Here is a 17,650-nt window from a genome sequence, read left to right on the forward strand (position 1 = left end):
CAGAAATAGCTAAGAAGCAAAAATTTAAAAAAATTTAAATTGAATCAGACAGAATTGGGCAGACTGGATGGACCATTGGGGTCTTTATCTCCCGTCATCTACTATGTTACTACGTATGAAGATGGTTGGTGAATCGGTCAGCCTGCCTCCAATCGCCCATGGATCAGACACTTGGAAGGTTAGTGAATCTAGCCCATAGTAATTAGTCAATTGGGGTTAATTGACACTAATTAACTGTTACAGACACTTCTGCCTACTTACCCCTGACTCATTTGAAATGGAAAGGAAAGGGGATGGGGCTTGATATTTTGCTTTTTTCAGTGAATACAAAGTGTTTTACATGTTTTAGACAGGTACTTAATTTGGACCTGGTACAATAAAGTATTATAGGGAAAGGGAAAAAGGTACCAAGCCTTGAGGCAACAAAGAGAAGCACTGGAGATGTCAAGTCCATCCTGTAGTCACAAATCCTTTATTTACAGTTTGTATCAAAGTTTAATAACGAGTCTTTAAAAATTGCTAGAACAGGCAAAGTTCCAAAAGACAAAGTATTAAACAATTTTCCCAGAGTCACAAGGAGCTGCTGTGGGAATTGAACTCACAACCTCAGGGTGCTGAGGCAGCTGCTTGAACCATTTGGCCATTTCCCCACTTAGAAAGGAGAAGGTGTTCTTTTTCAGCAAGCAAGTGGGATGTGAGGGGGCATGATGCTGTTTTTTTCTATTTTGAAAATTGTTGGTTGTTCTGCATTTTTTTAACAATTTTTTTTCATTTCAGTTTTTATTTTTAATGTAATGTATTATGAATGTTCATTTACTGATTACTATAACCTATCCTTAGGTTAGTAAGCTCTAAATATTATTATATAACTTAATTAGTCTTTATAAATCTATTTCCATTAAAGTGGTCACATCTGATCTGAGGCTGGTCTAATCTGGTTATGCACTGACAAGAATCAACACTTTTAGGATATTTTTACAAGTACCTTCCTATGCATGAAATATGCTATTACACATGATGATAATTTAAAAGTAAATAAAATAGCATTCCATTTCAAAAACAACTGTCCAGTATCAAAAAAAGTTACATAACATGCTTTCTCAATATTCAGAAACCTCCGCAGTTCAGATGCAGTCCAAGTTGCCATCCTGGTTACAGGAAATTAACCAAGGAAGGAAAACCCATCTGCTGCTATGACTGTATTCCGTGTGCAGAGGGAGAGATCTCCAACCAAACTGGTGGGTGACATCATGGAAAACATGGGATACAAATAAATATAGGGTATCTATTATGATCCCTGTTCTTGAAATTAAGGAGGGATGTAGGTCTCCAAAAAGTGTAATTCATTTTCAAATTTATTAAAAAATTTGTATACTGCTTATCAGATATCTAAGCTGTGCACATAATACAAATTTAAATAAATACGGGGTGTCAAGTACAAACCAACAAAGACATTTAATTTCATACATATGATAAGGTGTGGGAAATGCAATGATTGATAGGTTAGAGATACAAAAAAGGGAGAACACAGGCTAGGTGGGTCTATTTTTTCCTTTACAGAATGGGAAAAATACTTAATAAGATTCCTCTCTTCCTACCAGCTGGCCAAGCAGTCATGGTGATAATTCAGGAACTAGCCCTTGTCTCTTTAAAAACAAAACACCATAGGATACCAGACGGAGAAGGCATAGGATGAAGCTAAGTGGTGATAGTCTCAGGAGTAATTTAAGAAAATGCTTCTTTATAGAAAGGGTAATAGAAATATGAAATGCCTCCCAGTGGAAGTAGTAATATAGTAACATAATATATGACGGCAGATAAAGTCTGTGCTTGGGTTCCTACTGCCAAAATATCTGTTAAAACCTACTCCAGCCCATCTACACCCTCCTACCATTGAAGCTCTCCCCAGCCCATCCTCCACCAAATGGTCATATACAGACACAGACTGTGCAAGTCTGCCCAGTACGGGCCTTAATTCTATTTTTAATATTATTTTATGATTCTAGATCCTCTGTGTTCATCCCACGTTTCTTTGAACTCAGTCACAGTTTTACTCTCCACCACTTCTCTAGGGAGCACATTCCAGGCATCCAACACCCTCTCCATAAAGCAGAATTTCCTAACATTGCCTTTGAATTTACCACTCCTCAACCTCAAATTATGTCTTCTGATTTTACCATTTTCCTTTCTCTGGAAAAGATTATGTTCTACATTAATACCCTTTAAGTATTTGAATGTCTGAATCATATCTCCCCTGTCTCTCCTTTCTTCCAGGGTATACATATTCAGGGCTTCCAGTCTCTCCTCATACCTCTTCTGGCACAAGCCTCCTATCATTTTTGTCGCCCTCCTCTGGACTATTTCAAGTCTTCTTACGTCCTTCGCTAGATAGGGTCTCCAAATCTGAACACAGTACTCCAAGTGGGGCCTTACCAATGACCTGTACAGGGGAATCAACACCTTCTTCCTTCTATTGGCTATGCCTCTCTTTATACAGCCCAGTAGAATGGAGGGTTTTCAGGATTCATATTAGGGGGAATGGTTGCATTTTTATGTGCAATGGTCTATGGTATCTACTTGTAGTAGCATGAGTGCATATACTACCTGCTCTTACATGCAGCCGTGTTATTTGCAGACATTAGAGTTAAAGTACCAGGTGCTAACTCAATATGCAGTTCACAGTCCTTCACTCTCCATGCAGTTAATGTGAATTAAACTGCTCTTTCTTGGCAGAGCTGTGAAGATTATAGGACTCATGATATTTAAGTGCACTTTAGTAAATAGACCTCATGATATATGTGAGATAATAATATGATAATATTCTTTCTCAGATATGGACACCTGTACAACATGCCCGGATGATCAATGGTCAAACCTGAAAAGAGATGCCTGCATCCCAAAAATGATAACTTTCCTGTCTTTTGAAGAGCCTCTAGGGATTGCTTTAACTTCCATCAGCATGTTCTTCTTTCTCATCACTACTGCCATCTTGGGAATCTTTATTTATTACAGAGACACTCCCATAGTGAGAGCCAACAACCGACACATCAGCTATATTCTCCTCATTTCCCTCATACTCTGCTTCCTCTGTTCATTGTTATTCATTGGGCATCCTGAGGATGTCACCTGCATTCTCAGACAGACTACATTTGGAATCACTTTCTCCATCGCTCTCTCCTCTATACTGGCAAAAACCATCACTGTGGTCACAGCCTTCCAAGCTACCAAACCTGGAAGCAAACTCCATAAATGGATGGGTTCCAGGGTTTCTAACTCTATAGTCCTTTCCTGTTCCCTTATTCAAACAGTTCTGTGTCTTGCCTGGTTGTTCATTGCTCCCCCATTTGCATTTCTTAATAGGAGATCAGAAATTGGAACAATACTAATTGAATGTAATGAAGGGTCAGTAATTGCATTTTACTGTGTTCTGGGTTATCTGGGATTTCTGGCTGGCATCAGCTTCATCATAGCTTTCCTAGCAAGAAATCTACCTGACAGTTTCAATGAGGCCAAGAATATCACCTTCAGTCTGCTGGTTGTCTGCAGCGTCTGGATCTCCTTCATCCCAACATACCTGAGCTCCAAGGGCAAGTACATGCTGGCAGTGGAGATATTTGCTATTCTGGCCTCCAGTGCTGGACTGTTGTACTGTATCTTTATCCCTAAATGCTATATTATTCTGCTGAGGCCTGAAAGAAACAACAAGAAGGACCTGAGAAAAATATAGGTGCCCTTTTACTAAGCTGCCTTAAATGCGATCACACACTTAATATGGAGAAAATGATTAATCACAAAGTGCATTAAAGCTTTTTTTTAGTAATTTGCCAGTCAGCATGGTCTAATCGAAGGTGGTGGGTCATAGAAATGGCATGGGCATTCCAGTATTCTCCCTCTAGCACATTAAGATGATCAAATGAAAACTGGATAATGTGGACTTAACAAAGAACTTAGGACTTCCTAAACAGGAGGTGTTAAGTGTTCCTACCTTAATTTTTACAAGTCCCAAGCACTAAATATAAAATTAGCATTTTTCTAAAACAGCAACAAAAGAAAATACAGTCCCTTAAATATGACATAGCGCACCGGAAAATACCATGTGAAAACAATTTTGACTTTATTTTAGCACATAGTACGATGGTATAGACTTGTAACTTGGATTTTCTGCAAGAAACAACGATGAGTTGGTGTTGAAAAGTTTTCAGCCCACTTGAAACTTCCACAGTTTTCACTGACAAGGTTCAATCAATGATCTGAAACTATGGGGTCCTTTTATAAAGCCGTGCTATTGGGGTTAGCGCGTCGGACATTTAATCGTGTGCTAATCCCCGCGGCCCTACTCAATGCAGGCATTAGCGGCTAGCACGGCAGGTGGTTTAACGTGCGATATTACGCGCATTAAACCCCTACCGCAGCTTGAGAAAAGGACCCCTGTGTCAATGCATTTTATTATGATTCTGCAAATTATAATGAAGTATGTTGACCTTGTTTCAGATCTTTGATTGAAGCATGTGAATGAAAATTGTGGAAGTTTCAACTGGAAACTTTTCAGCATCCCCTTGTATGTTATATAGAAAAGGGAATGAGTGTAAAGAATTGTAGTCTCTTTTCTGCTTTATTGGGAGAGCAGCTTAAAATGGGCATTTGAATTAAAAGATGTTCTGGACTGGAAACTTTCTCTCCAACCTTTCGGCTTTCCTAGGCTGCATTGGCTGAAAAAAATGTTTCTGGGGCCGCATAAATGCGGAAACGTTGCAGCAAGACAGAGGAGGTAAGATGGTAAACACCCTGGGGGCAGCAGAGGAAAACACTGCATCGCACTGACCGGGGCCGCACAAAGTACTTCATGGGGCCGCAGGTTGGACACCCCTGCTCTAGACCAATGATTTTCAAAATAGATGGAGTGACTGACGTCTGGTTGCCTAAAAAGAACTGATCCAAAGTAAAGCCAAACTCCTGGCTTAAGTAACATTCTTGATTTAAGGAAGGGAGGGGGACCAAAATCTTACTCACGAGATTAATTTGCCTGCCACTGTTTGGCAATATTATTTATTTGGGTTCATATAAGAAAACACTGAAAAGGCTTCAAGTTATTCAAAATTCAGCAGTTCGGCTGATTTTTGGATTGAAAAAATGGGAACATATTATTCCCTATTATCAAAAACTACATTGGTTACCGATGGAGGCAAGAGTTTTGTTTAAATTTCCCTGTATCTGTTTTAAATCAATATTTGGTATGGTTCCTGAGTACCTGGTCTCTCATTTTTTTCTAGACCATTTTAACAGGCCTACACGCAGAATCCATATGGTTGATTACCTTACGGCCGAAACTCATACGTGTCGAGTCTTGACTTCAATTTAGATATTAAGCACCACATGTCACCGTCTCTGTTTTCTTTGTGTGCCAAAACTGGCGAAGACAGGTCAGGATTAAATAAGCATATTTTATATGGCATTTATATCATCTGCTATGTATGTGGCTGTGTTTGTCCAGAAAAACCTAAAGTTGGAAAAACCATTCAAACTGAAGTTTTTTCATGAATTTGATTGTGCTTGATCAGAAAATATTTGTAAAAACATAAAACCCATCCTGGGGTCACTCAAAGCCTGGCTTGTATCCCTTATATGGTGTTTTGGTGTAGGATTGGATGGGGAAGGGCATCAATGAGAACTCCACTAACTTGAAACAACAGGATGGTTGGATAGGCTGGAGTGAGCTTGGACAGCAACTTCACCAGTTGGAACCTAGGAAAATACCAGGTGGGCTTTAGTCTATGGCCCAGAAATATCAAAGAAGAAACAAGTCAACTTAATCATGTATTTTTAATGGGAATAACTAATGGATAAACTGGATGGACCGTTAAGTTCTTTATCTGCCATCATTTACTGTTGCTATGAATGTTTAGCAAAGCCAGTGGACAGATGGTCTGAAGATCCAAACTTGCATTCTGATGAATGGTTTCTCAACACAGTGAAAAAATAGGTACTTCACGTTCTCATGATGCTTTTTGGCATTTATTGTCTTCTTATTGCGACTCTTTAACTCAACTACACTGAAGTGTGATATTGTTGTATTTTGTGCTACACTTGCTCAAGGTCTGATTACTTGTACTATTAACATCTTGTACTATCGAATGATGTTTCTACACTTTTGACTGTCTTTTCTTCTTTTCTTTATTTTGTCTTGTTATCATTATATAGAGCCTGGGCCAATCAGACCTTAGATTAAGTGGGGATGGGCGGACCCGCTATGCCTAAGGCCTGATTGGCCCAGGCTTCTAGAGCCTGGGCCAATCAGGCCTTAGGCTTTGGAAGGATGAGCCTGGAAGGGGCGGGCCCGCCTCATTTCGTCGAGACGGGCTTGCCGGCTGGATGGGCAAGTCCCGTCTGGCCAACAAGGAAAGGTTAGTTTGGTTGGGGGGAGGTTTGAGGGCTGTTAGCGGGGGGGGGGTGCGGAAGGGGTGCGTCTTCCAGCAGGAGGGATTGGGCACCCTCCTGCCAGCGATCGGTAGTGTCGGGGGGGGGCGGTTGGTAGTATCGGGGGGTGGCGGTCGGTAGTGTCGGGGGGGCATCTTCTGGCAGGAGGGATTGGGCACCCTCCTGCCAGCGATCGGTAGTGTCGGGCGGGGGGCAGTCGGTATACTTATAGCAGCAGAGAGATCCCTTGCCGCAATAAGTATAGCGGCCGCATCTACTTACAATGTAGATTAGCATTTTGTTGGCCTACATTGTAAGCGTCTCTTCCTCTACTAAGGCCCTTAGGCGAGCTTAGGTGTCTTGCGGGCCTCGCCTTGAATATAGAAAGCCTGCCTGGGGAGCATTTTTTAAAAAACGTGCATCCCGATTGGCTGATTAGACAGCTGTAGGACGCCTACAGCTGCCTAAAATCGGGACGCACTATGTAGAATCAGGGCCAAAATGCTTAAGCAGAGGTAGTAATGTTGGGATAGACTTTTCTGGATGCATTAAGTAGAGGAGAACACCATCTATGAAGGCCACGTGCTGGACTTCTTCCTTAACTTAATTACTGATGGGAATTCCAAAGATTATGAGATGTGACTGAATTGTGTGAAATAATGGATCTAAATCTAAATTGAAGAGCCACGGTGATCAGGGGCATCCTTGATTGGTTCCCCTGGATAACTCAAAGGCCTCTGTGATACAACCATCAAGAAAAATGGGCAATGGGCAATAGTGCAATATATTGACCTTATTAATACAATTAGAGCCTAGATGATACCAGTGCAATGCCTCAAATAAATAACGTCCATTCAATATAAAAGCTTTATTGGTGTCAAGGACCATAACACAGATAGGAAAGTGGTTTTTTTGCCATGCGTATTTGTATATAACTAAAGACCCTTGCACCTGTGAACAAATCCACAAGATTGCCCTCAAAATTTAGTATTTTCATAATTAAACAACTGATAAATTCAGCTATAAGACAGAAAATATTATTCTATATACAGTGAGTCCTGTCATGGTCTTCAGGGGGTTGATTATCTGTTATATTTTAACCATCGAAATGCATTTTCTAATTTATTTATTTTCTGTGTTTTATAAATCAAGTTCACAATTCCCCTGCTGGTATTATTATACTCTTCACAAAGCACTCCTTTGAAATTAATATTTATCTTGCATGTTCAGAAAAACAAGTTTATAAAAACAATCTATATTTAATATCAAATGCACAAGTCAGTGGATGAAATCCCCTGAGGCTGAACCTTTCAGGAGCAGAGACCTATAAAGATTACACGATGCCTACACAGCTGCAGGATACTCGCTCGGATCAGCGTTCACATCAACATCTGGATGAAGTTCTCTGGTCCATTCATAATGTGATCTGTGTCCATCAAAGGGTCTTCTCAGGGTCAGTTTGAAACTTCTTGCATAATACATAGATTTTAAAAGGTGGGGTTTACCATGATGTGCAGAATCTTCCACTAGAAATTTCCCAAAGTGACAGAGCAGGAAGAGCAGTTGTTCCTCACCTTGAAATATGGCTGCTCATCACCTGTTGTTTTTATTCATATTTTACACTGATCTCTGGAAACCAATTGAGAGCCAATGTCCAAAGCTGTACATGGACTTTTCAGAAGATGGCTACTACATGGATGGGGACATTATAATTGGGGGATTTGTTCAACAGTATGAAGTTAAGTTAACTAAATCCTTTAGCAACACCATATCTTTTAAATACTCAGGGTAAGTAGCATTGTGTATTACCTCCCATTTCAGAAGTGTTTGTGATTCAGAATCTCGGTGAGAGCGAGACCAGAAGGCTTTGAGCATGTGCAAATGCTCAAAGCCCAGTCCAGCCCGGCACAAGGAAGAGGGAGGATCTCCCTCGCACCGCCCAGCCCAGCCCAGCCCAATGAGGGAGGATCTTCGGGCACTGGCACCGGCACATCCTGTGCATTGGTGCTGGTGCCGGTGCCCAATCGGGTAAGCGACCGATGTCTTTGCGGTGCTGGGGGGGATGTAGGATCGTGGGGGAGGGGGGTGACACGAGCGGGGGGGAGGATGCCGGTTCGCAGGCCAGAAGAGGGAGTAAGCGGGAGTGGCGGGAGGAGGTTATAGCAGCATGCGCGGTATACGCGTGGGCGTGCTATATAAAAACATTTTTACACAAATGGTTTGGACCCGCGCGCTATAAGCGTATGCGTGTTATACACGTATGCGCGTTATATGTGTGAAAATACGGTACATCTGTTTTTGGTGTCCTCATTCTGTCTATGAATATTTGTATTTATCATTGAACACATAAACTCATGATAACCTGTAGCAAGTGAATTTTTACTAGCGAAGCAATAATCTTCCATACACTGCTAATATATTATCATTTTTTAAAATTGAAATTTAATATATTTGCACTTTTGTCAATCTTAAAACAGATGAACATTCCTTGATAGTCCTGTTTGAAAATGTCCTCTGTCCAGTGAAAAGTACATTTCTTCTTCCACCTTTAGGCAGCCAGTATGAAGGTTTTCCCAGAGGGGTGCTTTGAAAAGATGAGAAAAGCAGAGAATGTACATGACATTTTCACAAGAAGGCAGGGCATTTCCCTTTTTCAATCAACCACCCAAAATAGCAGGTGCAGTCACATTTAAAGCACATACTTTACAAAATGAAGACCATTTAGGAGGGAATTCTAGATAAGAAATTAAACATCATGAGAGACTCTTGCCTAGTTAATTCCTGATGAGCTGGCTACTCCTGGATTTTCAGCACTACCTGACTGGTTAATGCCACTGAAAATGAAGTGCAACTTAAGCATCACTAGCTGATCAGATGTAAGATGGTGTGGGGTAATGCTGATAAACAGAGCCAAGACCAGTGTGGACAGGAGGTTGCAGGTGCTGCTTATGCTGGCATAGAGTTAAAGAGATATGGGAAGAAAAGTAGATAAATGTTTGATAGGGACACAGGAGGAGTGTGGGGGTGCAGAAGGAGAGAGGGGGTACCTCCTACCGTGACTATGCCACTGAGCTGCTGAGTAAGACTTTGTGTATGTGTTGAAATGGTTGGTGGCTGTGTTGGCCCACTTTTCAAGGTAACAGAAATAAAACAAAAACAAAGGAAAAAAGGTACCGTATTTGCCGGCGTATAAGACGACTGGGCGTATAAGACGACCCCCCAACTTTTACAGTTAAAATATAGAGTTTGTTATATACTCGCCATATAAGACTACCCCTTCTTCCGCACACCTTCTGCACAACAAATAAAACTTAAAAGAACATCAGAATTTATTTCAACAATTTTAATTAATTCACTAAAGCTGAATAGAACAATAAACCCATGGTAGCTGCCATGCTATTTGTTTTCTAAACTGTTAACCAAACTGAAACTGTCAATGATAGAAGGAAGATAACACATAGAGGGAGAGAGCAAGTGCCGGGCAAGTCCCTAGCAAGTTTGCTGGCATGACAGTTTCCCTTTAAAAGCCTTCAAAAGCCTCCTGCTCGCCCCCGCAACTTCCTTAAGGGCTAGACTCCACACACGGCTGCATGTGCGAGAGACGTAGTAAAGAGAAAAGGGGTGGGGCCAGAGCGCCGCTGCTTCCCGCTGCGCAGGATGAAGGAGCTGGCACCCTTGTCACACTGATGTCCCGCCATGGCCCCGCTGATGTCCCGGCAGGTTTACTAGTACCGTAAGCACCGTAAGGAGGTAAGGAAGGAGATGTTAGGGCAGGGGTCTGCAACTTTTAAGACATAAAGAGCCACTTGGACCCGTTTTCGAAAAGAAAAAAAAACTTGGAGCCGCAAAACCATTATAAAACAAATCTAACACTGCATATATTGTTTCTTATCTTAATGCTATATACAGGATCACTAAATTGAAAATAAAATCATTTTTCCTACCTTTGCTGTTTGGTGATTTCATGAGTCTCTGGTTGCACTTTCTTCTTCTGACTGTGCATCCAATCTTTCTTCCTTTCTTTCAGCCTCCTGTATGTTTCCTCTTCTCCAGACCTCATTCTCTCCCCCAACTTTTTCTTTGTCTCCCTGTTCCCCCTTCTTTCTGTCTCTGTCTGCCCCCTTTCTTTCTTTCTCCGTGCCCTCCCCCAAGCCACTCGGTTTGCTACCACCGCCATCGGGGAATAGCCCCCAAGCCACCGCCGTCCCAAGCTTTCCCTGCAGAAGCATCGCGCTGACCAGCATTCCGCTCCCTGACGTCAATTCTGATGTAGGAGAGGAAGTTCCGGGCCAACAAGGCATTTCTCCTCGTTCCATCCAGCCTGAGCCCCATCTCTCCTTGATCCAGCATTTCCCTTCTATGTTTGTCAGAATTACCATTCCACCTATTTTCCAGCATCACCCTTCTTTGTGTCCATCTCACCTATATCCCTATCTCACCACTTTTTCAGAATCTTCATTTGTCTCTGTCCTTGTCTTTACCCCATGTTCACCATTTGCCCTTTCAATGTCTTTATCCCCCCCCCACTTTTTCAGCATTACTTCTATGTCTCTATTTCACCTCCTCTTCATGTCCCCTCTGTATCTCTATCTTTATTCAGTAGGTCCTGCTTACCCTTTCTCTTCTTTGTGTCACTATCTCCATTTTCAGCTTTCCCCCCCTTTTCCTTTGTTACTGCACCCTGTAGCCAGAATCTTTCCACCCTCCCTCCACTCCGGCCCAGCCCAGTATGAAATATTTCCTTTTGTTTCCCTCCCCTCTCTCTTTCTCTCTCTCTTCTGCTCCCTCACCACGAGTCTTGCATCTGGCCCTCTCCCTTCTACCTGCACCTGGCAACACCCCCATGCTCCGCAGCTCTCTTCAGCAACTCGTCAGCAGCGGTGATCAAGACAAGCTACCGACATCGAGGCCTTCCCTCTACAAGTCCTGCCTTTGTGGAAAAAGGAAGTTGAAACAAGCGGGACTCGCAGAGGGTAGGCCCCGACGTCAGAAGCTTGTGTCGATCGCTGCTGCTGAGTTGCCGAAGAGAGCCGCGGAGCAGGGGATGTGGCCGGAAGCAGGTAGAAGGGAGAGGGAGATAGGAAGGCTGTAGATCTCCGGAGCATGACACCGACCCCAGCCAGGATGATTTCTTTTTCAGGCGTGCACCTTACAAGTCCGGCGTCGCGGCGGGAAATAGCCATGCTGAGCAGTGAGCTCAGCACTACACAGATGAAAGCCTTGCTTGCTGATTGGTCCGGCGGCACGGCGGGGCGGGGCCGCCGGACCAATCAGCAAGCAAAGCTTTCATCTGTGTACGTGCTGAGCTCACTGCTCAGCATGGCTATTTCCCGCCGCGACGCCGGACTTGTAAGTTGCATGCCTGCGTGACACACTACCGGAGCCACGGCAAAGGTGGAAAAGAGCCGCATGCGGCTCTGGAGCCGCGGGTTGCCGACCCCCGTGTTAGGGCTTGTAAAGTAAGGGCATGTAAACAGCACCCGGCGTATAAGACGACCCCCGACTTTGGGGAGGATTTTAAGGTACTGAAAAGTCGTCTTATACGCCGGCAAATACGGTAACTCAATGCATTTTATGATGCAAATTGTGACAAATAGTATATATAAGGGAAACATGTAAACATTTCATTGATAGTATCACAGGAAGAGGGAGTGGTGGGTGGGTGGACAGGAGATAGAGAGGTGGCTAAGAAGTTTTAAATTTCTTTGGAGTATGAAATAAAGCCCAGATCTTTAAGTGCTGTCTGGTAGGAGTCAAAATATTTCATCATTTTAATTTCAAAGGTGTTATGTTCTTGGATTGAATGGGAAACACTGATTCCCAAATAAAATGTTCTTTTGGACAGAAAGAGTGAACAGTTTGTGAAACTATATTTTGCTTTTGTGAACTCACCAAATTTTACAGTAAGAGACTTATCAGTGAAGGATAAATATATACCCTGTAAGAGTAAGAGAGAGAGTCAATTTTTCACACTTTCAAAGAGAACAAAAACCAGGGGATTTTAAATTAAATTACCAGGGAATACTTTGAAAAGAAAGACTAGGGGACAGTCGATGAAGTTACAAGGAGATACTTTTTAATCAAATAGGAGGAAATAGTTTTTTTATTCAAAGAATATTTATGCTCAGGATTTCATTGACAGAGGATGTGGTAACAGTGGTCAGCATAGCCGGGTTTTAAAAAGGTTTGGGCAAGTTCCTGGAAGAAAAGCTCATAGTCTGTTTTTTGAGATGGACATTGAGGAAAGCCACAGCTTGCCATGGGATACGTAGCATGAAATGATGCTTCTATTTGGGTCTCTCACACACTGTCCCACACGGCCTCAACAAGTCAAAAGAAAAAGGGGTACAGGTGAATAGATAAATTACTATCACTCCCTAGAGTTGCAATGAACGTCAAAACAAATTGTTGAAAAAACTGCTTCTATTAATTGAAAGAGAGGTATCAGAGTTGCTTATGAAACCTGGATCATATGACCTTCTATAACGCAGGTATTTCAGGTCCTGATCTTATGATGTAAGCCTTTAATCAAGTGACTCTATTTTCCTATTTACAGTGGTGCCTCGCATAACGGACGCCTCGCACAGCGAACGCTGCGCACAACGAACTTTATGTCTTGATCCGTACAACGAACTTCGTTTCACACAACGAAGTCGCCCGAGCTGCATCCTTCCGCGCAGGCACTGCGCTTAACTGCCCTCTCTCCGCCTGGTTCCCTCTTGCTCCCCCGACTCCCCGACACGATCGGGGCAAGAGGGAGCTCAAGCCCTCTTGCCCCCCCGACTCCCCGACACGATCGGGGCAAAAGGGAGCCCAAGCCCTCTTGCCCCGCCGATTCCCCGACACGATCGGGGCAAAAGGGAGCCCAAGCCCTCTTGCCCCGCCGATTCCCCAACTCCCCGACAATATCGGGCCAGGAGGGAGCCCAAGTCCTCCTGGCCACGGCGACCCCCTAACCCCACCCTGCACTACATTACGGGCAGGAGGGATCCCAGGCCCTCCTGCCCTCGACGCAAACCCCCCCTCCCCCCAACGACCGACCCCCCCAAGAACCTCCGACCGACCCCCAGCCGACCCGCGACCCCCCTGGCCGACCCCCACGACACCCCCAACCCCCTTCCCCGTACCTTTCTGTAGTTGGCCGGACAGACGGGAGCCAAACCCGCCTGTCCGGCAGGCAGCCATCGACGGAATGAGGCCGGATTGGCCCATCCGTCCCAAAGCTCCGCCTACTGGTGGGGCCTAAGGCGCCTGGGCCAATCAGAATAGGCCCGGGAGCCTTAGGTCCCTCCTGGGGGCGGGGCCTGAGGCACATGGGCCCAACCCGACCATGTGCCTCAGGCCCTGCCCCCAGGAGGGACCTAAGGCTCCCGGGCCTATTCTGATTGGCCCAGGCGCCTTAGGCCCCACCAGTAGGCGGAGCTTTGGGACGGATGGGCCAATCCGGCCTCATTCCGTCGATGGCTGCCTGCCGGACAGGCGGGTTTGGCTCCCGTCTGTCCGGCCAACTACAGAAAGGTACGGGGAAGGGGGTTGGGGGTGTCGTGGGGGTCGGCCAGGGGGGTCGCGGGTCGGCTGGGGGTCGGTCGGAGGTTCTTGGGGGAGGGCGGTCGTTGGGGGGAGAGGGGGTTTGCGTCGAGGGCAGGAGGGCCTGGGATCCCTCCTGCCCGTAATGTAGTGCAGGGTGGGGTTAGGGGGTCGCCGTGGCCAGGAGGACTTGGGCTCCCTCCTGGCCCGATATTGTCGGGGAGTTGGGGAATCGGCGGGGCAAGAGGGCTTGGGCTCCCTTTTGCCTCGATCGTGTCGGGGAGTCGGGGGGGCAAGAGGGCTTGAGCTCCCTCTTGCCCCGATCGTGTCGGGGAGTCGGGGGGGCAAGAGGGCTTGAGCTCCCTCTTGCCCCGATCGTGTCGGGGAGTCGGGGGGGGGCAAGAGGGCTTGAGCTCCCTCTTGCCCCGATCGTGTCGGGGAGTCGGGGGGGGGCAAGAGGGCTTGAGCTCCCTCTTGCCCCGATCGTGTCGGGGAGTCGGGGGGGGGGGGGCAAGAGGGCTTGAGCTCCCTCTTGCCCCGATCGTGTCGGGGAGTCGGGGGGGCAAGAGGGCTTGAGCTCCCTCTTGCCCCGATCGTGTCGGGGGTGCCAGGGACTACACGGAGTCACCCACCGTACCACCCGATTCGGGTAAGCGCAGGTATCGGTGGGTGGCTTATTTGCGGGGGGGTGCCTTATTTTACATTTTTTTCTAAAAAGGGGGGGGCTGTCTTATTTGATGGCCCTGCCTTATCATCGGGGAAACACGGTAGAAAAAAAAAAAAATGAACAGTTAAGTCCCAGTTTTTGCCGCTGAGACTCTGCCCTCTCACTGTAAAATTAGACTCTACTTAGTCTGTCTTTAAATTTAAAAAATGTGTGTTGTTTTAAAAAACAATTATGTTTTTAGATGTATCTAAATAAAAATAATAACCAAAAATTTATCTTTTTTATGTCATCTTAGCATATTTTATGCTGCAGAACGAATTATTTTTTTTTACATGTATTCCTATGGGAAAACGCGTTTCACATAACGAACGTTTCACATAACAAACTTGCTCCTGGAACCAATTAAGTTCGTTGTGTGAGGCACCACTGTACTTCTATTGTTAGGAGTCACCACCAACTTGTAAATGCAGAGAGCCCAGAAAATTCAAAAATAGTCCAAACAATATATGCCCTTTTCAACTCCAAACATTGATACATGATTTAAGGCAACTTGTTTCAGGGCATTTATGCTGCTGACACCCTAGAGCAGGGGTAGGCATTTCTGGTCCTTGAGAGCCGGAGCCAGGTCAGGTTTTCAGGATATCCACAATAAATATGTATGAGATGGATTTGCATGTATATCTTGAGATGCAAATCTAGCTCATGCATATTTATTGTGGATATCCTGAAAACCTGACCTGGCTCCGGCTCTTGAAGACTGGAATTGCCTACCTCTGCCCTAGAGAAATATATAACATGATTAAATATCTAACCACCTATACCAACATCTAACAAGAATAAAATTACCTCAATCAAAACTTACTCTACTACAGCTAGCTCACAATAATTCCTGGTTTAAGAAGATTCCTGACTCAAGGAAAGTACACAACCCTTGATAATTTACAGCACCCGCTTGTGTGTAATCTGATGATGACATATTAAGTAACCAGGGTTTAATGGAAGAATATATTAGAGAATTTGATCATTATATAATGACTCCACCAAACATCAGTAGCATTGAATATCTAGAAAACCACTTTAAAGCGGCTCCCACCCCTACAAAAACAAACCATCAGAAACATGCAAGATCACAAAACCCCTTCATGTACACTCTAAATCACTTAAATAAAGAACTATACACACCCTTACAACACTCAACTTGGAATGGCATGCACTTCTCCTCTTTGTTTCCAAAATACTCCCTAAGCTGGAAGTTAATGCCTAGAATACAAAACGGGGACTCCAATGCCACACTCATGATTCTAGCCATTTGGAAACACACTGGCTAAATAAAAACAATCCAATGCCCCTCCTTTTGTATCAAGAGTCTATGAAAGCCACTTCCCCTCGGACTATTCTGAGTTGTCTCCAAAACTGTGAATCATAAGTTATTAAAAGAATGGTGGAAATCAAACAATGTGCAGCTACAGGTGAGTTCTTGACCTGTTTTTGGAGGTGAATTCAATGCTCAATAAGCCTCATTTTTAAAAGCCTTCATGTTTTACCCACCTATATTAATGGGCAAGACACATGAAGTACTCTCGATGGTGTACATGAAGTGAAACTTCTCAGGCTTCTTTTGACTTGTAACTTGTAATTATGTACTTGTAACTACAACATAATTGTATTAACAGTCGTACTGATCTACCTGAACTTCCAACTCTATTGAATGTCTGTGTCAAACGGTCCATTGTAACTTCCTGGGTAACTGAACCAACCTCTTGTAATGTAATCTGACCTTGAACTGAATAGGTAGAGAGGGTACAAAGAACCTGATTAACATATCCTAACATAACATACTTGTGACCTGAATTGACTAATTTTAGAAACAGGAGAGCACAGGTCTGACCCAGTATGGTTGTTCTTATATTCTACTAGTCTTTAAGCCCGTTACATTAACGGGTGTTAGAATAGATGAGTGTGTCTGTCTTTCTTTCTCTCTCTCTCCTTGGCTGCTGTTTGCCTGTCTTTCTTTCTGCCTCTCTCTTTCCTCGGCTGTCCACCACCATCCCTTGGCTGCTCCCCCTTCTCCCTTCCTTTTACCTCCCCCTTGTCCAGCACCACCTCTTCCCTGCTCCCCCTGTCCAGCAGCAGCCCTTCTCCCTCCATTTTACCTCCCCCTGTCCAGCAGCACTTCTTCACTGCTCCCCCTGTTCAGCAGCAGCCCTTCTCCCTTCATTTTACCTCCCCCCCTGTCCAGCAGCACTTCTTCACTGCTCCCCCTGTCCAGCAGTAGGCCTTCTCCCTTCCTTTTACCTCACCCCTATCCAGCAGCACCTCTTACCTGATCCCGCTGTCTAGCAGTAGGCCTTCTCCTTTCCCTGATCCCCCTGTCTAGCATCCGCTAGCTCGGGCAGCCTCGGGGCTTTTGCTAGGCCAGCCCACCTCACATTATCGAAGTGGGCCAGCCTAGCAAATGCCCCACGGCTGCTGTGTTTGCTGGTCCGGGGGTGAAAAGAGGTGTCCCGACAGTGGCAGTGCAGGAGTCAAACCGCCAACACCGCTGAAATTGTTGCACGCGCCCCACGCAAGCTGCCCCATATGCCGCACGCCGTCCCACATGTCTGAAATCGAATTTAGCATGGAAGCATAAATCACGCCAGCAGGCATCATGCCGTTTCAACCGCACATGCATGGGTAAGGGTTTTATTATAGAGGATAAGATATACTTGTAGGAAATAGAGGGTGGACAAAGCAATGCAAATCCATCAGCACTTGTGCATTGCTAACTGATTAGCTCATACTATATGCAAAAGAGGTGCTGGAAGGGCTTAAAATCTACTTCCTTTAGTGGGGAAATTAGCTCATGGCCATTATAAAAAAATAGAAAGCTGCATGTTCCTAGCAGCATTACAAGTGGCTTCAGCACACCAGGTTTCTTTTGCATATTGCATCGTAAAAGAGGACATAGTTTTGTTTTGATTTGCTTTGCATTCTGATATTTTATTAAAAAATAAAGACGCATAAATATGTGTATTTTTGCAAATATTTCAGGTAAACTGT

At 44.6% G+C, this 17,650-nt stretch overlaps 2 protein-coding genes across 2 annotated transcripts in view; both read left to right on the forward strand.

Annotated features, from left to right (window-relative positions):
* The window catches only part of LOC117368559 (vomeronasal type-2 receptor 116-like), a 31,214-nt gene extending 27,487 nt beyond the window's left edge, over nt 1–3,727 (forward strand). Inside the window, exon 5 of the mRNA XM_033962291.1 lies at nt 2,832–3,727. Within this exon, the coding sequence (XP_033818182.1) occupies nt 2,832–3,727 (896 nt within the window). The remainder of the gene's footprint in view (nt 1–2,831) is intronic.
* Nucleotides 3,728–8,080: 4,353 nt separating this feature from the next.
* LOC117368561 (vomeronasal type-2 receptor 26-like) overlaps nt 8,081–17,650 on the forward strand; it is a 44,860-nt gene continuing 35,290 nt past the window's right edge. Inside the window, exon 1 of the mRNA XM_033962292.1 lies at nt 8,081–8,202. Within this exon, the coding sequence (XP_033818183.1) occupies nt 8,081–8,202 (122 nt within the window). The remainder of the gene's footprint in view (nt 8,203–17,650) is intronic.

This window comes from Geotrypetes seraphini, chromosome 10 (genome assembly GCF_902459505.1).
Source record: "Geotrypetes seraphini chromosome 10, aGeoSer1.1, whole genome shotgun sequence".
Taxonomy (NCBI): Eukaryota; Metazoa; Chordata; class Amphibia; order Gymnophiona; family Dermophiidae; genus Geotrypetes; species Geotrypetes seraphini.